Source organism: Haemorhous mexicanus, chromosome 16 (genome assembly GCF_027477595.1).
Source record: "Haemorhous mexicanus isolate bHaeMex1 chromosome 16, bHaeMex1.pri, whole genome shotgun sequence".
Taxonomy (NCBI): domain Eukaryota; kingdom Metazoa; phylum Chordata; class Aves; order Passeriformes; family Fringillidae; genus Haemorhous; species Haemorhous mexicanus.
Genome location: NC_082356.1, coordinates 3,608,649 through 3,632,582, shown reverse-complemented (window position 1 = coordinate 3,632,582; position 23,934 = coordinate 3,608,649). Strand labels below are relative to the sequence as shown.

Genomic DNA, 23,934 nt, shown 5'->3' with positions numbered 1-23,934 from the left:
TATGATTGTTCTTTTATTTTTGTTTTTTCTTTAGTATATGAATATAGAATGTGTTATAATACACAGACTCCCGGGAGCTTTCTTTTGCTTCCCAGGGTCTGCAGGGCATAGGGGAAGAGGGGAAAAAGGGTGCTTGGGCTCAGCAAGCTGTCCCAGCATGCTGTGTTGCAGGGAAAATGGCCAGAAGCCCCTTGGCCTTTGGTAGTTCTGCTGAAGCCTTTGTGCTGCCAACAGAGCGGGTGGGCAGGGGCTGGAGCTGCAGAGATCCCTGTGAGAGCAGTGCCTGGAGATGGCCACAAGCCCTGTCCCAGGCAGGAAGCGCCATCTGTGTCCTCCTGCCCGTGTGCTGCTGGCTGGATTGCTGAGGGCTCCGAGGTGCCTCAGGATGGGGCTCGTCTGCAGCTGCTGTGGGGCTGCGGCGCTGCTGCCGGGCAGGTTGGCTGGGATGGGGGAGACCCTGAGGGGACGGGGCCAAGAAGGGACGAGGGGCTGCAGAAGCCCTGACAGGACACAGCAGTGGGAAGGCATGAGGGGGATGTGTGAGGGAGTGGGTGGCTGTAACGTTGGCTGGAGGGGGAGTGGGTTGAAGACAAAGACACTAACTCTCCCCAATGTTCATGTGGCAAACAGAGAGCATTTATTCTCAAGCCCTTCCTTCTAAAGGGCCTTTGAAAAACCCAGTCTGGATAATTTCATTGCTCTGCTCTCTATGCCTTGTCAGGTTCTGCCCAGTGAAATGCTGCAGCGTTGGCAGAGATGTGACTGGGCAAGGCCCCTGTCAGTCAAACCAGGGGCTGGTGCATTCACACAGCACTAGCCAGCCTGCACTGGGACACATGGCAGCAGAGTGCAAGGCACAGCTCCGGGTGCTCCCCAGGAACCTCAGCTCTGGGAGCACTGTCTGCCCCAAGCTCCAGGGGCTGCAGTGGGAGCCCGGCTGGGCTCTGCCCTGGGGCCATCCTGCAGGGACAGCTGGAAACAGGGAGCATTCCCTTGCCACAAAGAGCCAAGCCAGGCCTGTCGGGCAGCTGTTCCAGCCTCGACTGCACTGTTGTGTGCTGTGCTCTGGGGCTGGGGCTCCCTGCACAGGGGACTGGATGGTGTGCCAGAGTGTTGTCTTAGATAACACAAATTCTAGCGTCATCATAGCGCAAGGATTTCGTATTGTCAGAGCTTCATACCTTCTTGATGTTCCTCACAGGCAGTTCCTCTACACACTGACTGTTCCAGATCCTTGCAGGAGTAATCTGACTCGTATCAGTCCTCTTCCCTTACTCTTATATATCACTAGTTCTTGTTGGTTGCAGGTGTGGCCTGTCAAGATCAGGCCCACCTCCAATCTTCAGCAACTGGTCCAGCTGCAACTCATTGGGGGTCAAGATCACCCTGTACACCAGAGGAGACAGAGCAGCTTCAGCTTCGGCCTTACTGAGGTGGGTGTGTTGGCTGGGAAGGGTGGAGAGGCTCAAGGGGATTCAGAGAGCTCATCCTGCAGGAAGGACAAGGGAAAGGGAGTGGGAGCTCAGCAGTGAGCAGAGCTGAGGGCTGGAGAGTGGCTCTCAATGACACCAAAATCCCATGGGACCTCTGAGACATTGCTGCTCCTCAGCCAGTGACAGGATGCATCCCTAAGCCTGGGGCTCAGCCTTCCTCGTGGTGAGGGGCACCAAGGAAGGCAACAGTGTGATACAGGCTGCAATGGGCTGGGAACTCACCGAGGGAAAAGAGGGAGCAGTAGTAAGAGGCAGATGGGGAGAGAACTGTTCAGAGAAGTGCTGAGCTACAGCTTGAGCAAGCTGAGAAATGTCATTTTGGGGCATTCCAGATTGATTTCATTTCAGAAGTTATTGAACAAATTTATTTTTTGGGGGGTGTCATCTTTTCCCATGGAGGTGTACACTCTGCAAACTTGAGCTGTGCTGCCAAAATGCTCAAGCAAGTCTGTGCTGCAGGTCACACCATTTCTTCTTTGGCTGATTCCAGCCTGGTGCTGAGCTCCAGCAGAGCCCTGGCAGAGCCCAGAGCAGCCTCAGCACCCGCAGAGCCCGGCTGCAAGGAGAGAAAGCAGAAACCGCCCGTCAGCTGAAGGCTCCTGTGCCCTTGTCCCAGCCGCCCACGGTGCCCAGGCCATGCTGGCCGTGCTCAGAGCGGTGCCCAGAGCTGCCCATCACTGCTGCTTTTGGCAGCAGGGCAGGAGGGCAGGACGTGTGCCCAGCCTGCAGCCAGCCAGGGCACATCCACCTCCTCAGCAGCTGCCCAGAGCAGGAGGCTCCTGTGCTCGCTGCCATCTCCCAGAAGCTCTGATCCCACCATGCCAGGCAGACAGGGACCCACCTCACGCCCTCCCCTGCTGGAAGAAAAGCTGGTCCCAAACGATGTCCTCAGCCTTCTCCAAGGGCACGGCCCATCCACACTGCAGCTGGTCCCAAGCACTTCCTGATCCAGACTGGACCCAACCTATAAGGCTTCATCTAGAAAAACAAACAACAAATTATTGAAAATAGATTACAGACAAAAAGGGGAAACAAGAAAAAAGGTAAAAAAATCTTATCTCTGCCAGGGCCTTGAGGAAGGCCCAACCCCTGCATGCAAGGAAAAACCCAGACACGGGGAAGGGAAGCCCAGGCTTTCTCCCTTCCCCCCTGCACTGCCCCCCACAATAACGCTGATCCCAAAGCAAACAAGGGCAGTGGAGCAGCCCAAGCCCTTCCTTGCCTGCACAGCAAAGCAGCCGCAGCACAGGTTCTGGAGTCCCACCTCTGCTCCCACCATGGGATTTGTTTGTGTCAGGCTGGCTGCCCCAGCCCCAGCCCGGGGCACGGTGGGGGCTGGGGGCTGTTGGCAGGGCCAGGAGCCCACTCCCATTTCGTACCCAGCCCAGCCCATCCCCCCAGCCCTGCCAAAACCAGCTGGGCAGGCGACTGAAGGATCAGCTGCATCTGCCCCAGCAAAGGGGGAACCTTTGGTTCCCAGCCAGGCTGTGCAATGCCCAAATGTGGGAGCATCCCCCTGCGTGTGGACTCATCTGTAAATTTGCTGTGGAGCCTGGCTTTGAAGAAGGTGCCACAATCAAGGTCCATCATCTTCAGCTGGCCAGTGGCCAGGTCCAGGAAGAGGTTGCCATCCTTGATGTCATCCTCGCTGTCTCCAGCAGCAGCAGTCCCACCTGGTACAGCTTCTCCAGGGGCTCCTTCTCCTTCCCTGGGGTGAGACCAGGCTCTCAGGTTCTGCCCAAGGCCCCAGCTGTCAGGGAACCAGGACAAGCAAAACCAGCTCGGATGGTGGCCACCAGTGCTGGGCAGAGCAGCTCAGCTCCAGCACAAGGGCTCTGTGTTCCCATCTGATGAGCCCTGGGCAGTGACACGGGCAGGACAAAAAAGTCTGGCTTCCTTTGCTTCTGACTGCCAAGGCATGTGTGGCATTGCCAAGGCATTGCAGGGAAAATGGCCAGAAGCCCCTTGGCCTTTGGTAGTTCTGCTGAAGCCTTTGTGCTGCCAACAGAGCGGGTTGGCAGAGGCTGGAGCTGCAGAGATCCCTGTGAGAGCGGTGCCTGGAGATGGCCACAAGCCCTGTCCCAGGCAGGAAGCGCCATCTGTGTCCTCCTGCCCGTGTGCTGCTGGCTGGATTGCTGAGGGCTCCGAGGTGCCTCTGGATGGGGCTCCTCTGCAGCTGCTGTGGGGCTGCGGCGCTGCTGCCGGGCAGGTTGGCCGGGCTGTAACTTACCAGGGCCCTGCATCACAGTGTGTCTGTGGCTCTCTCCCTTCTTCTAGGGCAGATGAATATCCTGCATCCAAGGATGACAGAGCAGCTCTTCTAATGAGGGTCTTTCCAAGTCCAGCATGGATAAACACCGCCTGATCAGATCTTGGCACTCTGGGCAGAGAAACCACCAACCGCCCGTCAGTTGGAGAAGGCTCCTGTTGGCTTTGCCCCACTATTCCCGTGCCCAGGCCATGCTGGATGTGCTCAGAGCTGGGCCTAAGCTTTCCCATCCATTCCCTGGTTTGGAGGAGAGCAGGAGAGCAGGACATGTGCCACCTCCTCAGCAGCTGCCAGAGCGGGATGCTCACAAGCCTGCTGCTGTCTCCCAGCACTGGTATTCCCCCGTGCCCAGAGATGAGGATCCACCTTGAGAGAGCCCTTGTGGCAGCGAGAGCTGATGGTCCCAGCTGATGTTCTGGCCCCTCCTGAAAGGGTGCTCCCCACAGACCATCTGGTGCAGCAGGATGCCCAGGGACCAGATGGTAGCTGGCCTGCCATAGTACCAGCCAAAGTGGGTCCATTCCGGGGGGCTGTATGACCGTGTTCCTATGGAATACAGATGGAGTTCATCAGGGGGATGCTGCTGCTCCCAGAGTCTGGCCCCAGCATCCCTGCTCCAGTGGCACAGGGGGTGTGACGCACTGCCCTCTCACCAGCACCTGGGACTTGTGTACAGACTTGGGGTTGGAAAAGAAGCCACTGGGGTTGGAAGAGGGCAGTGGAAGCCCTGGCAAGGCCCCACCATAACAAGGAAGAAACCACTCAGTGCTGGGGGAAAATCCATGCCTGCATCCTCCCTGCCTGCATTGCTCCAAAAAACATTATGAACCCAAAACAAAGCAGGCGAGTGGAGCAGTCCAAGCCCTTTCTCACCTGCACACCAAACTGGCTGGGGCACTGGTTCCGACCCCCCCTCTCGGCTACCCCCACCCACGGGTGTTTTTGCTGGGCTGGCTGCCCCAGCCCCAGTCCTGGGCAGAGTGGTGGGCAAAGGCTGCCAGGAGGGCTGGAAGCTGGCTCCACACCCAGCCCTGCTCAAAAGCAGCTTGGCTGAAGTCTCAGTGCCATGAAGGGCTGCAGAAGAGAGAATCCCCACTGCCACACCCAGCTTGGGCTCTGAGATGTTGGGCCATGAGATGCTGGGACCAGGAGCACACCCTGTGTGGGCTCACCTGCAAAGTGAGTGTAGGCTGTGTCCTGCAGGTAGGTGCCACAGCCAAAGTCAATCAATTTGGCCTGCCCGGTGGCCAGGTCAACCAGGATGTTCTCTGGTTTGATGTCCCTGTGCAGGACCCCGCAGCTGGTGCAGTGCTGCACAGCCTCCAGCACCTGGCGGAACAGCTCCCACGCCACCTCCTCGGGCAGGAAGCCCCGTGCCCGAATGAAATGCTGCAGGTCCTGACACCGCTCCGGGCGCTCCAGCACCATCAAGACGTCGTTGGGGAGCTCAAGCCACTCCAGCAGCTGGACCACACCAGGGAAGCCAGTGGACACCTTGGCCAGCAGCACGATCTCCAGGGGTGCGCTGGTGCCGTCGGGCTGCGGGAGGAGCACGATGCCGTCAGTGGGGCTGATGCCGTGCCGGGGCTCAGGAAGCCCTCAGCCAGCCTGGGATGCTCTGTGCCCTGCGCTGGCCCCACGCCCGCTCTCCCTCAAGGCGTCCTGGAGGCTTCCACCCTGCCGGGCCTCGGCTCATCCCCGCCCGGCACGGCCCGGCTGCTGCCGCTGGCCCCGCTCACTCACCAGCTCGCCCCAGTGCCGGACGCGCTCCCGTGGCACCCTTTTGATGGCCACCTGAAAGCCAAGGGCAGCAGCAGGCTGAGTTCGCCGCCCGCCTTGCTCAGCCCCATCCTCCGCCCTCCTCCTCCTCCGCCCCCTCCTCCTCCTCCTCCGGCGCCCGCCGCTCACCGGGGCGCCGTCCGAGAGCCGCGTGGCCGCGAAGACGCTGCCGATGCCGCCGCGCCCCAGCAGCGAGCCCAGCCGGTACTGCTCCTTCAGGCCCTGCTGCGCCTTCCCTGCCGGCGGGACGCGGCTGTCAGCGCTCGGCCCGGGGCCGGCAACGGCCCCCGAGCGCCCCTCAAGCGCCCTGGGCCGGCCATCCCCAGGCGTTCGCTCCCTGCAGCGGGACAGCGGCGGCTCGGGGCCGGCGGCCGCGCTGCCGAGTGGCGGAGCTCGGGCCGGGCAAGCGGCAGCGGAGGCGGCGGGAGCGGCCGCGCCGCCTGTGTCCTCCACGGGCCCCGGGAGGGGCCGGGGCCGGGGCCGTGGCCGGAGCCGGGCTCGGGCCAGGCGGAGCCAAAGGGAGGCGATGCCGCCCCAGCCCCAGGCACTGATGCCCGCCCAGCAGCGCCACCGCCAGTACGACCAGAGCCGGCCGGAGGCGAGACCGGGGCGGGACGCCCGGGGCCGGGGACGGAGCAGCCCCGCCCCGGGCCGGGGGCAGGCGGGGGGCATGGCCCGACCGGGCATGGGGAGAGACTGGGAGAGGAGGGGACCCCGGGAAAGGGAGACCGGGAGAGGGAGAGACAAGCGGGACTGCGGGACAAGCGGGACTGCGGGAGAGGGAGAGGACAAGCAAGAGGGGCTCGGCAAAGTCGCTGCTTTCGCTGCTGCTTTCGCTGCTGCCGCTGCAACTGAAGCGCTGGGGCCGTTTGTCCCCGTGTCCGTTTGTCCGTTGCCCACTCGCCCCCGCGCCAAGCCCCACGCTCCCCGGGGGCAGCCCCTGAGCCTGTCCAAACACGGGAACTTGGCCGTGTTCAGCCAAGACCCAGAGTCTGCACTCCTGCACAGCGGCACAGGAATTCCCTCGGTCCCTGCTGTGCATTGTCCCTGCTGAGGGTCAAACACTATCAGAGTGCATTCCCTGAATGCAGAATTTGTACGTGACCCAGGCACTGCACTTACCTCTCCAGCATTGCTTTCCAGAGAAAACCAGGGGAAGGCAAACTGGGTGTAGCTCATGGTATTTGACAGTGTCTACAACTTGCCAAGTCATTGAGCTTAGAAGTGAGATCCATTTGGAATTAATGGATGGAGAAGTAGTGCAAGATGGAAAAGAGGAGCATAAAAATAAATCGAGTAAAACATCTCAGATGGTTTCTTTCTGTTTTCTTTGAATTTCTTAAAAGCTCTTTCAGTTTTCCCATCATCTGCTCCTCAGTCCTCTTTGCTCTTTCCAAGAATCTTTCCTGGAGAACGAGGTGCAGCTTCTGTCACAAGATGTGCCACCAACTGCAGCTCCTCTTGGCTTTGCACACCGTGCGTGCAGCACGACTCTTGCAGCAAAGCAGGACAAATATTTGAAGAACTTGACAGCTTGTTCTTTGTTCTCCTTGTGGGCTGGGCAGTTGTGCCATTGGTGAGGTTTTCAATGTTACTGTTCTACCTTAAGAAAACATGATGGGCTACCAGGAATTGTTAGGGAATGCAAACCTGACTGAATGCAGAGAAAGAATCTCCAGAGCCTGCAGCCAGAAATGGAGAGCTGTGGGATAATCATTCCAACATGCCCGTGGACATACGGAAAGTGAGCTAGAAGATGAAAATGGGCTGACAGAGGGAGTTTGTTTCAGTGTTCAGTTCAGATGCTTCTACATCTCATGCATTGATATGAATCAAGAGTACAGTCAGTTCATGAAAAGTACCAGAACATGCTGGACCTGTCAGGAGATGACTGGAAGAATTTGAAAAGGAAAAATGCATGGAATGACTTTGCGAACTTTGTCTCTAAGAAGGGTCATTTTATCCCTAATAATTTCTGATCAATTCCCTCTGCTTTTGTGCTTCCTAACAAGTCCATTTTCATCCCAGATTGCCCATGAAATGGCAGCCCTGAGCTTGTGGAAGTGCCTGAAAGATGCCCTGTTCCTCTGCAGGGACCCTGAGGCTGAAGCAGGAGCCTGAGCCCTCTCTGGGGAAGCCTCCTCCGAGCTGGAATTTGTGCCGTGCTGGGAGAGGAGGAGGAGGGGGAGAGCGCTGGCACTGTGTGGCAGCAGCAGGAGGTTTGGGCCGCAGGACATTCCGTCTGCGCCGCTGCCCCGCAATGGGCGGCCGTGCCCGGGGCTCTGGGCCTGGCCCCGCGTGCGCTGAGCTCCCGACACTGCGGGAGCTCCCCGGGCTGGGCTCAGCTTCCCGCTGGGACTGGGCAGCAGGCTGGGCTCCAGCTGGGATCAGCAGCAGCTGGAAATACCTCTGCGCATCTCCACTTGCTGCTGCTGCTGCTCAGAAGAAAAATGGAGCGGGTCAAGAAGTTCTGGTTTCTCTTTCTCCTGGTGGATTTTTTCATTTGATTTGACACTCGAGAGGCAATTTCTGTGATTTTATTTCAGCAGCAGCAGCAACAGGGCCGTGTTTGAGCACTGCAAATGTGGTCTGTGTGGCTTTAATTCTCCTTGACTTAGTGCTCAGGGACTTTAGGGGATTTCAAGATCTGCTAATCATGATGCCTGTGACCAAAAGCCTGAGTTCACCTATTGCCGGCCGGGGGTCTATGTACAAAATCACAAGCAGGACCGGACTGCTGAGGTATGTGTCTTGAGGTGTTTATTTTCCAGCATCAGTCTCATTACATGGTTATGACAATGGGAAGATGCCGGCAGTTTGTGTCCTCGGCAGCAGACAGAGAACTTACTTTATAAGTTTTTTGACCAATCACGCAAAGTAAAGCATATTGACAGTAGTTCTATCCAACCATTATAAGCACACGTACCTTCGGTTAAAACAATGCCTGATTATTTCGAATACAATACCTGCTTGTGAGCCACAATGTTCAGAGCTCATTTATTAAGCTCAGTACTTCCTAATATCAGGCTAGATATACTTTTCTGCAGCTTAGGGAGTTTTTCTAGCCAAGCCTTAGTACACAAACTATTGTTCTATTTGTCCTTACTTTCCCACTTCTTATTTAACTTTTCTGCTGCCCTATCTCATGGTTACAGCTTAGCTTTAATCACAGTTCTGCTGTCTCTGAGGCCTGCCTTTTGCAGCTTTCCCAAAATCCTCTGATTTTAAGGATTCCCACATTCATTGTCACGAAAGCACTCTGGGTAGCACTGATCAAAAAAGGCAATTGCAGTTTTACAGATAAATTTCAAGCGGCAAGAGCAGCCATGATCTCCAATTGCCAAGGCAAAGGCAGCAGCAGCCTCCTGCTGTCACCTCAGGGTGAGTAAAGCAGTGCTGAAAACAGCGCTGGAACCCGATCCTTTCTTTCTCTGAGGGCTGGGTCAGGGCAGCACAGGCGGGCCCTGCGCAGTCAGGGCTGGGTGTGGGTGATTGCTGCTCTACTCCAGAACTGAGCTGGAAAAAGCCCTCGGGAGCCGAGGCAGGAGCAGGCGGGAAGGGGCCGGCGCTGCTGCTGCTCCTGGCTGGGAGCCCCGGCTGGGCCGGGCCGGCGCCCCCTGCGCTGCGGCTGCTGCTGCTGCCAGAGCCGGGCGGGACTCGGGGACAGGGAACGGACACGGGGGGACAGCAAAGGCCTGGCGGCTGCAGGGATGGTGGCGCTCGGGCCAGCGCCAGCCCAGAGCTTCAGCCCGCAATGAACCCCGAGGGAAACGCTGGGGAAAGGCTCCATTTCAGCCTTTCTTCACTCGTGGCTGTGAGGGGACTGAAATAAAAGGAGAACAAGCAGGGCCCGACCCCTTCTCCTTTGGGAGGAGCCCCAGGCCTGGGGCTGTGAGGGGCTGTGAGGGGGAGAAGGGTCTCTGAGAGGCTGTGGGAGGCCTGGCACCTCATGGAACCAAGGGTTGGTTATGACACTGCAGAACCAAGGTGATTCCTGCTGACAGTTCAGAACCTCGTGGAACCAAGGGGCAATTCTGGACAGCAGGGCCGTGGAACCAAGGAGTCCATTGGGACATTACAGAACCTCATGGAATCAAGGTGTCCATCTCACTCTACTGAACCTCATGGAACAAAGGGTCCCTTGTGACACTGTGGAGCCAAGGACACTGCTGTTGGCTGGACGAAAGCTCAAGGAACCAAAAGTCCATTGTGACATTCTGGGGCCTCATGGAACCATGGAGACCATTATGACACTTCAGGACTCACTGGAACCAAGGGGCCATTTAACCTAAGGGTCATTGTAGCACGGCGGGGCCTCATGGAATCAAGGGGATCATAGTGGGGCTCCGTGAGACCACAGAGAGATTCTGACTCTGTGGAACCAAGGAGACCATTGTGACACTACAGGGTGCGGTGGAACTAAGAACTTGTGTGACAGGGAGGAGCCCAATGGAATCAAGGGGCCATTCCCTATTTCAGGGTTTCATGGAGCCAAGGTGTCCTTGTGACACTGTGGGGCATCATGGAGTCCTGGAGACCATTCTGGCACTTTGAGGCCTTGTTGAATCAAGGGGCTCTGCAGGGCCTTGTGGAACCAAGGAGCTCTTTGTGACACTGCAGGGACTCATGGAAGCAATGAGACCATTCTGGCACTCTGAGTCCCCATGGCACCAAGGGGCCATTGTGACACTATGGGTCCCCATGGCACCAAGGGGCCAGTGTGACACTATGGGTCCCTATGGAACCAAGGGGCCAGTGTGACACAGCCATGCCCTGTGGAACCAAGGGTCCATTGTGATTTTGGGGAGCCCAATAGAACCAAGGGGCCATTGTGGCACTCTGCACAGTCCCATGGAACCAAGGAAACCATTTTGGCACTGCAGGGTCTCATGGAAGCAAGGAGCCATTGTGCCACTGCAGAGCCGAGGAGATCCTGGTGGTATTGCTGGGTCTCCTGGAAACAAAGATCTCTTGTGATACTACGGGGCCTCATGGAACCAAGGGGCAATTGTGATCCTGCATGTCCCAAAGAATCCAAGAACATGGAACAGGTCTGGCTGGCTTGGCCTCCCTGTGGCCACCTGACTGGTTCAGCTGACCTTGGCATGTTGAGGGTTGCTTCTCCTCTAGCCCTGGAGTTCCGTGCATTCCTTCCTGTGGGAAAGAACTCTCCTCCTCCTCCAGGGGTTAATGGTAAAACTGGGATTCTACCTCCATATATGATAAAATCCAAAGATTGTTCCATATGAAACAGACAGATCTGGATGGTCTTTGGCATCTGGGTGGGCCACGTCTCATCTACCCTGAAAACACTGAAGGGCTGTGCTTTTCTTTCCATGGAAAACCCATCTTTCCAGTCCAGGTGTCCATAGCCTGAATTGGGAATTGCCTCCAAAATTCCTTATATCCAAGGCTAACTCTCAGACCAAACTTGCCAGGACTGTCTAGGTTCCTTTGGCTTCCTGAGGGCCAGCTCTCTTCTGCCTGTGAAACACTGGGGCTCTCTACTTTCCTTCCTAAGGAAAAGAACTGTCCTTCTTGTCCAGGTGCCCATGGAGAAAACTGAGATTTGGCCTCCAAACTCCATCTATCCAAGGATTGCTCCCAGACAAAAGCTGCCGAGACAAACAGGTCTGGCTGGCCTTGGCCTCCTTGGGGCTGCCTCTAATCTTCCTTTGAAACACTGGGGCTCTGTCCTTTCCTTCGTGTGCAGAAGAGCTATCATTCTGGTGCAGGCACTCATGGCTGAAATGGAATTCCACCTCCAAAACTCCCCAAATATCCAAGGGCTGCTTTTAGACAAAAGCTGCAAGGACAGACAGGTCTGGCTGGCCTTGGCCTCTGGTGACTGGGTCAGTATAGGGACAAAGGAGCTCTGTGCTCAGTGGGGTGGGGACTGAGGACAGATGGGGAGAGCCCTGGGAGGGACTGAAGGGTGGATTCAGAGATGGTGGATCCTTTTGATGTAGTAGAGAAGAGCCAGAGAAAGAAAAAAATCAAAGCTAAGAGCAGCTGGGGAAGCCCAGATTAGGAACAAAGAGAAAGGAATTTCCCTCCCAGGCAGGGCTGTGGTGCAACACATCCCCCAGAAGGAGCCTGGGTCAGCCCAAGGCTTTGTGTGGGCAGGCAGAGGCAGGCAGGAGGCAGAGCTGTCAGCAAAGGAAGGGGCCAGCCAGGTGGGGCAGCCGGGGGATGAGCACAGCCTGCAGGGACAGAGGCGCAGGGCAGGGACACCGTAGCACAGCCTGGGCTGCACAGGGCACAGGCATGGGCAGCAGCTGCCAGGCCCTGACAGAGCCAACTTGGGCAGCACTTTGGCCATGGCTGCTGGGCCTGGGCCTGAGCCAGGAGCAGGAGACAAGTGACCCTTGCAGGCCTGGGGCCTCATGGCCTCCTTGTCCCTGCTCAGCAGCCTGGCAGGGGCCGCCCCATGCTCCTGCCCTTGGCACTGCACATCCCCACATGCCAGTGCCCATCCCGGGAAGAGCCCTGAGCAAGGAGGGAGGGACAGGATCTGCCTGGCCAGGGGCTGGGGCTCAGGCCTTGGCCCTTTGCATTCCTGAAACACATCCAGCTTTGCTCAGCACCAGAGACACCTTGGCCTTGTTTGTCCCCAGCTGGCATCACTGCCTCCAGTGTTCTGCTCTACCTGGAACCTGGGGACACGTTCTCAGAGGGACCTATTAAACTTCACGAAACTTTGGAGTTTAAATTTAACTTTGAGTTGTTGAGAAGTTTTTTGAAGACTCTCTCAGAGACTGAGTCTGATGTAAACAATAGAAAAGCCCTGAGAGGGTCATTAACGTCCTTGTGCTGTGTCTGTGCTGCTGAGCTGGGCCAGTCTCCTGGCACAGAAGAAGGTCTTGGAAACCAAGAAGAGCTCAAAACGACATTTCTCCTGAGGAGCAGCTCCTCTCCCAGCCCAGCAGGGCTGAGGGCACTGCCTGCAGGTACCTGAGAGCAGTGAAGCAGACAGAGGCTCAAAGCAGCTGGAAGGACAATTCTGAGCTCATTCTTGGAGACATCTTCACTACTTCTGACACAGTCAGTCTCTGGCTGCAGGGATCTCCTGAAGCTGACCCAGGACAGGACTGATGTGACTGTAAGGATGGCTCTGGTGCTGTTTCTGCTTTGGGGGAGGATGTGCTGCAGAGCAGGGCTGCCCTGGGCACTGTCAGAGGGACCGGGCAGGATGGCTCCTGCTGCCAGGGACGGCTGCAGGGGGTGAAGCTGGGGCTGCAGCCAGGGCTGCCCAGGGCTGTCCTGCAGAGCAGGTCCTGCAGCCCTCAGGGCTCTTGGCCAGCCCTGGGCATGTGCCACCTGCCAGGGGCAGCTCTCAGCCTGCCTGGCACCTCCCCATGGATGGTGCAGGGGAGAAGTTGGAGGTGGAAGGAGCGACCCCCATCAGGGCAGATTCCTCCTGCTGTGGAGATGGTGCTGCATGGCCAGGGCTGCTCTCAGCTTTCTCCTAAAGGGAAGGAAAAGGGGCTGTCAGCTTTGGCTGTGTCACTGAGACTCCTGCACTGTCACCCTGGGCATCAGCAGATGTGCCCCAGATTTCCCTCAGAAAGTGCCTCCTCAGACTCCTCTCCCTACAGACAGCAGCAGCAGCACCTTGGCTTGCAGCATCTCTGTTTGCCTTCCCTGCCTTTAAGGCCCTGCTGCCAGGGAGATGGCCCTGGGCAGTGCCCTGTGCTGGGAGGGGTCTGCAGGGCAGAGCTGAGCTCCCGGGGCTGGGCTGGGCTCTGGCAGCACTGGCAGGGACAAGGCTTGGATAGAGAGAAACAGCTCCCAGTAGGCACAACTCCAGGCAGCAGAGAGCCAGACCAATGCTTGGCATCCCTCCATGTCCAGCTGCACAGGCAAAGAGCGAAGAGTTTGGAGAGATTGATTTGTAAACTGGAGTCTTTAAAAAGGCCACATTCGTTTAAGTGTAGTTTTAAATTTGTTCATCATGTACTCGATGGAGGTGAAATGAGCAAAGGGCACCTGTGTGGGAACAGCAGGTCTGGCTGCTGTGGGAGCCCTGTTTTCCTCTGGCGTCCCCAGTGTTCAGGCTGAGAGCAATGCTAACAACCGGACTTCTGTCCCCTCTAAAAAACAGACAGTTACTTAGGAGCCCAAACCTAAACTCAAAAAAAAAAAAAAAAAAAAAAAAGGAAAATGAAATTAAAGGGAAAGGAAGAGAAGCAATTTTGAGTGATTGTGTAAGAAAACAATATAGGATTAACTCAAGGTACTTTGTCCAATTTGTCAGTGTTGTCTGTGAGCAGCTCACAATGCCCAGAGTGAAGAAATGTCCAACAGCAGCTCCATCAGCCACTTCCTCCTGCTGGCACTGGCAGACACGTGGCAGCTGCAGCTCCTGCACTTCTGCCTCTTGCTGGGCATCTCCCTGGCTGCCCTCCTGGGCAACGGCCTCATCATCAGCGCCGTAGCCTGCGGCCACCACCTGCACACGCCCATGTTCTTCTTCCTGCTCAACCTGGCCCTCAGCGACCTGGGCTCCATCTGCACCACTGTCCCCAAAGCCATGCACAATTCCCTCTGGGACACCAGGACCATCTCCTACTCAGGATGTGCTGCACAGCTATTTCTCTTTGTCTTTTTCATTTCAGCAGAATTTTCCCTGCTGACCATCATGTGCTACGACCGCTATGTGTCCATCTGCAAACCCCTGCACTACGGGACCCTCCTGGGCAGCAGAGCTTGTGCCCACATGGCAGCAGCTGCCTGGGCCAGTGCCTTTCTCAATGCTCTGCTGCACACAGCCAATACATTTTCCCTGCCCCTGTGCCAGGGCAATGCCCTGGGCCAGTTCTTCTGTGAAATCCCACACATCCTCAAGCTCTCCTGCTCCAAATCCTACCTCAGGGAACTTGGAGTTTCTGTTTTCACTACCTCTTTAGCATTTGGCTGTTTTGTCTTCATTGTTTTCTCCTATGTGCAGATCTTCAGGACTGTGCTGAGGATCCCCTCTGAGCAGGGACGGCACAAAGCCTTTTCCACCTGCCTCCCTCACCTGGCCGTGGTCTCCCTGTTCCTCAGCACTGCAGCCTTTGCCTACCTGAAGCCCCCCTCCATCTCCTCCCCTGCCCTGGATCTGTTGGTGTCATTTCTTTACGCAGTGGTGCCTCCAGCCCTGAACCCCCTCATCTACAGCCTGAGGATTCAGGAGCTCAGGGCTGCAGTGTGGAGACTGATGATTTGACGATTTCAGGAACATTAAACTGCTGGCCAGTCTCTGCAAGTCACTTGTAATTTGGGTTATCTTTGATAGTTCTTATTTTTTTGGTTGTGGTGGTTTTTTTTACCTTTGTTGTAGGTTTTTAATATTGTCCACAAAGAAATGCCACTGTTTCTTCCATTTGTCATTTTGTTTCTGTCCACCTTTAGTATAGTCCCAGACTGTGTCAAGGAGGAGCTCTGCTCTCAATGTCTTTAAACAAACTAAAGGATCTCCAGGCAAAGTTTTCACTGGAGATGCTCCTTTTGTTCCCTTCTCTGGAGCTGCAGCAGCAACGTCTGTGTGCAGAGCTGGGGACAGATCAGGGGTTGCACAGCTGCTCTGCTCCTGCTGGCCACACCATTCCTGATCCAGGCCTGGAGCCATGGGCCTTCTTGCCCACCTGGGCACACTGCTGCCTCATGTCCAGCCTGCTGTCCATCAGTGCCCCCAGGTCCCTTTCTGCCTGGCCACTGTCCAGCCTGCTGTCCCCAGCCTGTGGCACTGCAGGGGTTGTTGTGGCCAAAGTGCAGGACCCAGCACTTGGTCTTGTTAAACCTGACCTCATTGGATTTGGCCCTGGATGCAGCCTGTCCAGGTCCCTCTGCAGAGCCCTCCTACCCTCCAGCAGAATCACACTTGCAGCCAACTTGGTCACCACAGTTCTGTGAGGCCCTACAGTGTCACAATGGTCTCCATTATTCCAGGAGGCTGCATAGAGTTACAACGGCTCCTTTGTTCCATGAGACCCCTTTGGTGTCACAAAGTCCCTGGGATCCTTGAGCCCTGCAGTGTCACACTGTCCCTTGGTCCCATGAGGTCTCACAGTACAACAATGCTCTCCTTGGTTCCAAGGTGTCACAGGGGCCTCTCAGTCACAAGGGGCACCACGGTATCAAACATGTTTCCTTCATTCCATGAGTCCCTGCAGAGCAACACTGGCCCCTTATTTCCATGGGGCCCTGCAGTGTCACAATGGCTCCATCATTTCACAAGGTCCTGCAGTGTCACACTGGTCTCCATGGTTCCACAAGGTCACACAGTGTCTCAGTGGTCCCTTGGTTCCATGGGGCCCCAGAGTGCCCCAATGGATTCCCTGGTGGTGCAGTGTCACCCTGCTTACACAAGATCCTGCAGTGTCACAAGAGACCCTTGGTTCCATGGGGCACCAGAGTGTCACAATTGTTTCCTTAGTTCCACAAGTCCCTGCAGTGTCACAATGGTCCCTTGGTTCTGTTGGGCCCCAGGGTCTCACAAGGCTCTCCTTGGTTCCGGAGTGCCACAATGGCCCCTTGGATCAACAAGGCCCTCCAGTGTCACAGTGACTTCCATGGTTCCGCGAGGATCCAGAGTGTCACACTGGACTCCTCGCTTCCATCCAGCCCCACAGTGTCACAATGGGGCCTTGGTTCTATGGTGCCTTCAGCACACAGTGTCACTGTGATCCTCTTAGTTCCATGGGGCCCTGCAGTGTCACAGTGGCCCCTTGCTTCCCCAGGGCCCTGCAGTGTTACAATCATCACAGAATCACAGAATTAACCAGGTTGGAAAAGACCTTGGAAATCACCACGTCCAACCTGTGCCCCAAAACCTCCTTGTCACCCCAACCATGGCACCGAGTGCCACATCCAGTCTTTGCTTAAACACCTCCAGGGACGGTGACTCCACCATCTCCCCGGGCAGCCCATTCTTCTGCCCATTCACCCTTTCTGTGAATAACCTGTTCCTAATGTCCAGCCTAAACCTCCCATGGCACAGCTTAAGGCTGTGTCCTCTTGTCCTGTCACTGTTCCCTGGGAGAAGAGCCCAACCCCCCCTGGCTGCACCCTCCTGTCAGGGAGTTGTAGAGAGTGATGAGGTCTCCCCTGAGCCTCCTCTTCTCCAGGACAAACAACCCCACTCCCTCAGCTGCTTCTCACAAGACTTGTATTCTAGATCCCTCCCCAGCCTTGTTGCCCTTCTCTGGACATGCTCCAGCCGCTCCATGGCCTTCCTAATTGGGGGCCCAGAACTGGACACAGCACTCGAGGTGTGGCCTCACCAGTGCCGAGTGCAGGGGAAGAATCACTGCCCTGCTCCTGCTGGCCACACCATTCCTGATCCATAGGAGTTCCAGGGGTTGGATGGGGGAAATGGTAGGGTGGGGGTAGGGACAAAGTCTGATTGATTGTCAGCCACGAAGGGTCTTGATTTTCATATCTGTTCAGAATGCATTAGGAGGTGCTAGGGGTCAATATGAACTGGGGATTGCTGATAGCTATATAAAAAAAGAAAACTAAACTGATCTAAACAGCACAAAATAATTCTCTCTTTATTGTTTTCAATCTAATATGTTCATTTGCATACATTTCTGAAATCTTTCTAATTAACCACAGAAGAATTGAAGACTTGAATTCTTCCCATGGGCTTGTCTTCTTTGGGTGTTTTGAACAAATGGGAATGAGCCTTTCTCACTGAATTTCTCAAGTGAAGAGCTGAAGAAAGAAGAGGCCTCTGGAAAACTAAAATTCATCACCAACCTCCAAGGTACTGAGGATCCATCCCCATCAGAGCAGGAATCAATAGAAATGGGCACAGCTTTGTAGATGCCCCAGCTCTGGGATGGGCCCTGGGCCTGGAGCAGGAGCAGCTCTGGAGGGCCCCAAGGCAGGGGCTCTTGTGCTGCCCTGGGCAGGTGGGATGGCAGCAGGGGCTGCAGAGCTCTCAGGATCTCCTGCAGAGGAGAGCAGGGCACCCAGGGAGCCTCCTTTGCCTTGGCCAGGCACGTTCCCCCATGGTGGGGCTGAGTCCTGTGGGAGCTGCAGCTGCTGCTGTGCCCTTGCCAGGGGCTGAGGCCGTGGGGCAGTGCCCAGAGCAGCCTGGCCTGAGCAGAGCTGTGGGGCCAGAGCCGGCTGGGCTGGGCTGGGGAGAGGCCCTTGGTGCTGCCCAGAGCTCAGGGCAGCTGGGAGAGCTTGCAGGGAGCTGGGCTGGGCTCTGAGAGCCTGGCCCAGAAACCATCAGTGTCCATCTCAGCCTGGCTGAGCGTGCAGGGGCCAAGAAGAGCAGCCCAGGGTCTGCAAGTTCTCTGTGTGGGAGCTGAGCCTGTGAGCCCTTGAGCCCTGCCAAGTGCTGGGGCTGCACCTCCAGCTCCAGAGGAGATGGGACAGATGGGAGCAGAGACAAATCATTCCTGCTGCATTCTTTCTTGTTTTTGCTCATACAGGTGACCTGGATCCATATGTAGAGGAGGTGTTTTGTGACAGATAACTCTGGTAGAGTGAGGAAAATAATGCTATGTAGCTGAAAATATTATTTCAAGCATAATACACAATGAGGAAAAAAGACACATATGATCAGAAGAGCATCTGAGTTTTTCAGAGGATGAGAGACTCATTGATGTTCCAGTAGTCAAACCTGTGCAAACACTTTCCTCAGGACTGCCTTGAGATAAGAGGTGACCACCAGAGGCCAAGGCCAGCCGGAGCTCTCTGTCCTGGCAGCTTTTGTCTGGGAGAAACCCTTGCATATAGGGAATTTTTCAGGGGGAGTATCAAATTTGGCCGTGCGCAAATGAAAAGATGGATAGTTCTTTTTCCATCGGAGGGAAAGCACAGAGCCCCAGTGCTCCAGGGGCTGATGAGAGGCAGCCATCAGCATGCCAGGATCAGCTGGACCTGTCAGGTGGGCTCTGGGAGGCCAAACCAGCCAGATCTGTTCCATATCCCCTTGGTTCCACAAGGCCCTGCAGCGTCACAATGTTCTCCTTGCTTCTGCAGTGTCGCAATGGCCCTGTGCTTCCATGAGGCCCTGCAGGGTCACGGTGGCCCTTTGGTTCCATGGGGCCACACAGTGTCACCATGGTCTCCATGATTCCATGGGGCCTTGCAATTCCACAAGAGAAGTCCATTGTTGTGTTTTTTACAAAATGCTGTAGTATTTCTCTTAGCATTTCTACATTAATATCTACCTTTCTTTTGAAATACAAATGTCGGAGAAGGGAGACGCGGACACCAGGTGGTCATCAGCAAGTCTCAATTTATTATCATTATTCTCATGATTAAATACACTAGTTAATCAGCTCATGCATATTGCAAAATCATAGCTCCTTATTGGTTAGGCTGCATTTTTCGTCATTGCGAGTTATCACTAACAACTTCTACATTCCTGTAGTTAAGCAACAATTTCTGTTCCACGTTCGCATCTCTTTTTGCACATTCTTATAAAGCTTCTTTGTTCTCAAGGGAAACTTTGCCCTTGGAGCTACCCTTGGCCTAAATATCTCTTAGCACAATCAAGTCAGCCTGACCATGGCCCTTCTCTTCAAGCCAGCCCTGCACAAAACTCTCCACACTTCCCCCGTTTTCTTTTTGGGCAAGAAGGGTTGCATGTTTTTCAAAAAGGCTGTCTGTAAATGCTCTAATCCGTGCTAATATACACTGCAATATACAAGGCCCAAAAAGCAAAATACATATTATAATAAGCAAAGGTCCTGCAAACATCATAATTAAGCTCTTAAGCCAGCCAGCAATTCCCAAAGAGCTCAGCCAAGCGTCAAAAGGATTTGAATTAACAGTAAGTTTCTTCATGTTGTCGTGCAACAGTTGTAACTTTTTATGAATTGACTCTGAATGACTGGATAAGTTAAGGCAACACATGCCCTCAAAATCCTCGCACCCGTGTCCATGGGCCAAAAGCAAAAAATCTATTGCGGCACGATTTTGTAGTAGCTGATGTCTCACATTGTCGACATCAGTCACCAGTTCACCCAATATTTCAGAGGTAATATTAATTTGTTTTCCTGTCCAACAGGCCAATTTTTTCAATTGTGTGATGGCATGTGCTGCAGTTACCCCTGGTGTCAATAATGAGGCAATGATAGTTGTTGGTCTGTCCCACAGTTCTACCCCTATTAATGGCTGGCAGGGTAAATGCAAATCTCTTAGTATCTTGGGGGTGCAATTCAATGGTAAAAAAGCAATCCTTTAAGTCAATAATTAATAATGGCCAATCTTGCGGAAGCATGGCGGGATTGGGAAGCCCAGGTTGTAGCGCCCCCATGGCCTCCATCTGTTCATTAACCGCTCGAAGGTCGTGTAACAGGCGATATTTCCCTTTTTAAAGGCCATTGCTTAACCATTACAGGGGTATTTGTAGTCCATGTAAGTGGAATTGGGAAAGTCCAAGCAATGGCAATTACCCCAAAGGGTGCTCATTTGATAATACAACCCCAAGTTGTGCTAACACGTCTCTCCCAATTAAACAGTGTACTGTGGGTGGCAAGGTGACTATTGACAAAACTGTGACCAATTGTTGGTCCTCTATCGTCACCGTCAATGGAGGTGTTTTTCGGGCTAGGGTAAATCCTCCTATTCCTGTAACTGTATCCGTTGTATCCTTAGTGGGCCAATCCTTAGGCCATTTATCGGGAGAGATAGTGCTGGTGTCCGCTCCTGTATCTAACAGACCCCAAAGTTCAATTGTATTTCCTGCATAAGTTATTTTCACCTTCTTTTTGGGTCTGCTGTGCAAGTCCATTGTGAGCATTGCTAAACCAGAGGATCCAAAACCTTGGTTACCGCGAGGGGTCTGTTGCAATGGTTGCACTCCCCTATTAAGCTGTGGAAGTGGTATAAATTGTGCAATGCGTTGTCCTGCCTCAATCGTTAGCGGTGGAAAGGGAGTGTAAGCCATAATTTGTATTTGTCCTTGATAATCCGCATCAATCACACCGGGTAACACAAACAGTCCCATTATAGAAACCGAAGACCGTCCCAGCAACAGTCCTCCATAAGGTTGTCCTTCAATTTTTATAGGGCCATATATTCCAGTGGGGATTTTAGTGGGCTGTGTCGTCATCAGGGTGACTTTTACTGCTGCTGCCAAGTCGAGTCCCAAGCTCCCTGTTGTTGCTGGTTGAAGACAGGAGGTGACGCTGATGTCACGGCAGCGACTTGTGTCTGGGCGCGGCTGCCATTCGGATGTTGCTGGAGCCACGGTGGAAGCACAGAGAGGAGCAAGAGCTGCAAGCACTTGTGATTGTGTGGATTCTGCCTGTTTCTGCAACCCTAGTCCTAGTTCCTTAATAACACTAACTAAAAAAGCCTGCGAGCCCGTCGGTTGCAAAGCCATCCTCTCTAAAGCTTCCTCTATGGTCCAGTTGGCACCCAAAGTCGCTAACACCTTTTTAGTGGACTCATTGCTATTTTGCAAAGCACACTGTTTAAGTAATGCCCCGCGCATATACTCTGGCACCCCTGCTCTCTCAATAGCTGCAGCAGCTTTGTCTATAAAACTTCCAAATGATTCCTCGCGTCCCTGCTTAATTCCCATATACATAGGTATTCCTGAGCTATCCTTCACTTGTTCCATAGCGAGCCGCACCAACCTCATCGCTTCTCTAACCTTATCTGGACCCATTATCATTTGGGCTTCGGTCCTTCGATAGTGCCCAACCCCCATTAATTCCTCCAGCGTAACTCCCTGTAACGGGTCTCCTGGTCCCCTCTGTACCGCTAAGGCTTCATTAACACGTCCGTGCCAGTGTGCATTAAATAACAGCTGCTGATGTTGTGTAAATATCAACTTCACAATGCTCCGCAAGTCATTGGGAAGCAGCAACTGTGTATCAAACAAATAGTCGAGCATTTGCTTAGCGGGCTCACTCTTAAATCCAAACTGACTAACTGTCTGCTGCAACTGAGCCAACAATTTCCAATCCAAGGGTGAGTACGTTCCCAATTGCACCGGCTGTCCCTGTTGGTCCACCCCCTGAGTGTACACCACGGGAAATGCCCATTCTTTTGCTGCATCTACCTCCGCCTCCTCTCCCGTTTCCAGCCCGTGCTTAGCCAGGGTATTCCATGCCTCCCTCCGCTGCCGAGCCATCTCCCCCCACAGGTCGCTAAGCGCCCCAGGGACAGGTTCTGGCTCCGAGGGGGTTGCTTTTGGAATGTCGCGCCCTGAGGTATTTATGGGCTGTAACAAAGCCTCACTCGCGGGAGGCGCAGAGGGCTGCAAGCCGCTCAAATCCGGACATTTCTCGGGCCCCCCAGGGAGAGGTATCACGACTTGCGAAATGCCAGGTGCTCGAGGTTCACTGTCTGACCCATACTGAGCATTCCGTTTATGTGCCTCAACTGCCTCCCTAGCCGCCCTCTTTTCTGATTCTTGCTTCAACAGTGTATTATGCACTACTCTCCAGACCTTCCCTAGCTTTTTTGCCGTCTTATCGTCCTCCAAAACTGCGTCCCACAATACATCTCCTAACTTACGCCATTCTGTAAGCTCATGCACCGTGTGCGGATTTAAAAAACAACCTTTCGCATATCCCCAAGCTAACAGCCCCGGGAGTTCCTTTTTTAAATCTATTTCTTTTACCCCCCTCCTATCTAAGTGGTGAATAAATAAATCATATGCTGCTTGCCTGTCCATTGTATCGTCAGCGCTGTTGCAACTCTCCGGCTTCGGCAGCACGTATGGCCCAGGACCACCGCTGTAGCTCCTGAGGGTGTCTTCCTTACGTCGTTTGACACCGACCCGGTTGCGTCGGGCCCCAACGCTACTTCACCGACCGTGGCACGTTCTCCCCTGTTTTCTTTTTAAAAGCGACAGAGGCACGTCGGGGTCAACCATTTGTCGGAGAAGGGAGACGCGGACACCAGGTGGTCATCAGCAAGTCTCAATTTATTATCATTATTCTCATGATTAAATACACTAGTTAATCAGCTCATGCATATTGCAAAATCATAGCTCCTTATTGGTTAGGCTGCATTTTTCGTCATTGCGAGTTATCACTAACAACTTCTACATTCCTGTAGTTAAGCAACAATTTCTGTTCCACGTTCGCATCTCTTTTTGCACATTCTTATAAAGCTTCTTTGTTCTCAAGGGAAACTTTGCCCTTGGAGCTACCCTTGGCCTAAATATCTCTTAGCACAATCAAGTCAGCCTGACCATGGCCCTTCTCTTCAAGCCAGCCCTGCACAAAACTCTCCACATACAAAGACTTGCAAGAGGCTTTTTCCCTTGGCATTTAAATAAAAACAAGTGGTTACCCTGACCTGTGTGTCCAGGATACTTCCTGAGCCCTTCTCTGTCCCTGCAGGGGCAGTGCCTGTGAGCAGAGGTGGAGGGAAGAGACTCCCAGCACAGCAGCACAGACAGGGACAATGGCCCTGGCTCTTCCCACATCTGCCCTGCCCAACTCCAGCCTCTCCTTCCCATCCCTGCTGTGGCTGTAAGGCCGGAGTGCTCTGGCAGCTTGGTCACTGTCCTGCTGCGTGTCCCTGCTGTGGCCACAGGCAGGGACAGGCCATGGGCACTGCTGGGACACAGCTGGGCTCCAGCACAGCAGCTCCATCAGCCAAGGGCATCTCCTGAGGCAGGGCAGGGAGGCTTTGCTCTCCTCCAGAGCTGCTGTCAGCAGTGTGCCCCAGGAATGCCCTGGCACAGCAAAGCCCAGTGCCTGGGGCAGAGGGGAGTGTGCAGGGGGACTGACAGCAGTGTCCTGGCACAGCCAGAGCTCCTGGCATGGACCTGAGGGAGCAGCAGAGCAGGGCCTGGGCTGTGTCTTTGTTCTGGGGACAGCCTGGGAAGGTGCCCCAGGGCAATTGTCCCACACCGGCCCCTGCAACCACCATTGCCAGCACTGGCCTCTCCCCACCTGCAGGAGGTGGTTTGTACCTGCACAGAGGGACACCAAGTGACCAGGCCAGCTGGCCATGTCTGCTCTGTACTGAGGAGATCTCAGCAGTGCATCGTGTGTGTGTGGGGAGATGAACCCCAGTGAGCACAGACACCATCAGCAGCACCCGGGGATGGCACAATTCCAGTGGCACAAACAGTGCCTTGAGGCCACTTCACTCTGAGAGTAACGTCCTCTGGGAAAACACCTGAATTCTTTGCTGGGTTGTGGTGAGGATTGCATAGAGAGAAATATCCCAAGTAGGGAGGCTCTAGGGGAAATGCTCAGGGCAGCCACGGACTGCACAGATAGACACTGGATAGAGTGAGAGTCTGTGGGGAGAAATCAGAGCTGCCTCCCTTTTGAACTACCCCGAGGACCTGGACAGGGCTGTGCTGTGTTCTGGGCACTGACCGGGAACTGAGGGATGTGGAAAAGGCCTTTGGTGTCAGCAATGTTGAGAAGGCTGGGCAGTGTCCCTGTGGGACCTCTCTCAGACCCCTTG

At 54.6% G+C, this 23,934-nt stretch overlaps 2 protein-coding genes and 1 long non-coding RNA gene across 3 annotated transcripts in view; 1 reads left to right on the top strand and 2 right to left on the bottom strand.

The window, feature by feature from the left end:
* Positions 1-1,826: 1,826 nt before the first annotated feature.
* Positions 1,827-2,595, bottom strand: LOC132335042 (uncharacterized). The gene is made up of 2 exons (XR_009488578.1): positions 2,335-2,595; positions 1,827-2,049 (listed from the first exon to the last, which is right to left on the bottom strand). It is a non-coding gene; the product is annotated as an uncharacterized LOC132335042 (long non-coding RNA).
* A 1,134-nt stretch (positions 2,596-3,729) lies between these two features.
* The window catches only part of LOC132334576 (serine/threonine-protein kinase pim-1-like), a 160,764-nt gene continuing 140,559 nt past the window's right edge, over positions 3,730-23,934 (bottom strand). Inside the window, exons 3-7 of the mRNA XM_059860681.1 lie at positions 5,671-6,044; positions 5,506-5,556; positions 4,935-5,301; positions 4,129-4,308; positions 3,730-3,873 (exon numbers count right to left, since the gene is read on the bottom strand). Coding sequence (XP_059716664.1) covers positions 3,767-3,873; positions 4,129-4,308; positions 4,935-5,301; positions 5,506-5,556; positions 5,671-6,044 — 1,079 coding nt within the window. The 3' untranslated portion in view covers positions 3,730-3,766. The remainder of the gene's footprint in view (positions 3,874-4,128; positions 4,309-4,934; positions 5,302-5,505; positions 5,557-5,670; positions 6,045-23,934) is intronic.
* On the top strand, positions 13,826-14,752 carry LOC132334683 (olfactory receptor 14C36-like). The gene has a single exon (XM_059860774.1). It carries the CDS (start codon positions 13,838-13,840, stop codon positions 14,750-14,752), a length of 915 nt encoding a protein of 304 aa, XP_059716757.1. The 5' UTR covers positions 13,826-13,837.

Coding starts and splice junctions, on each gene's coding strand:
- LOC132334683 (XM_059860774.1), top strand. CDS start 13,838: ATGTCCAACAGCAGCTCCATCAGCCACTTCCTCCTGCTGGCACTGGCA.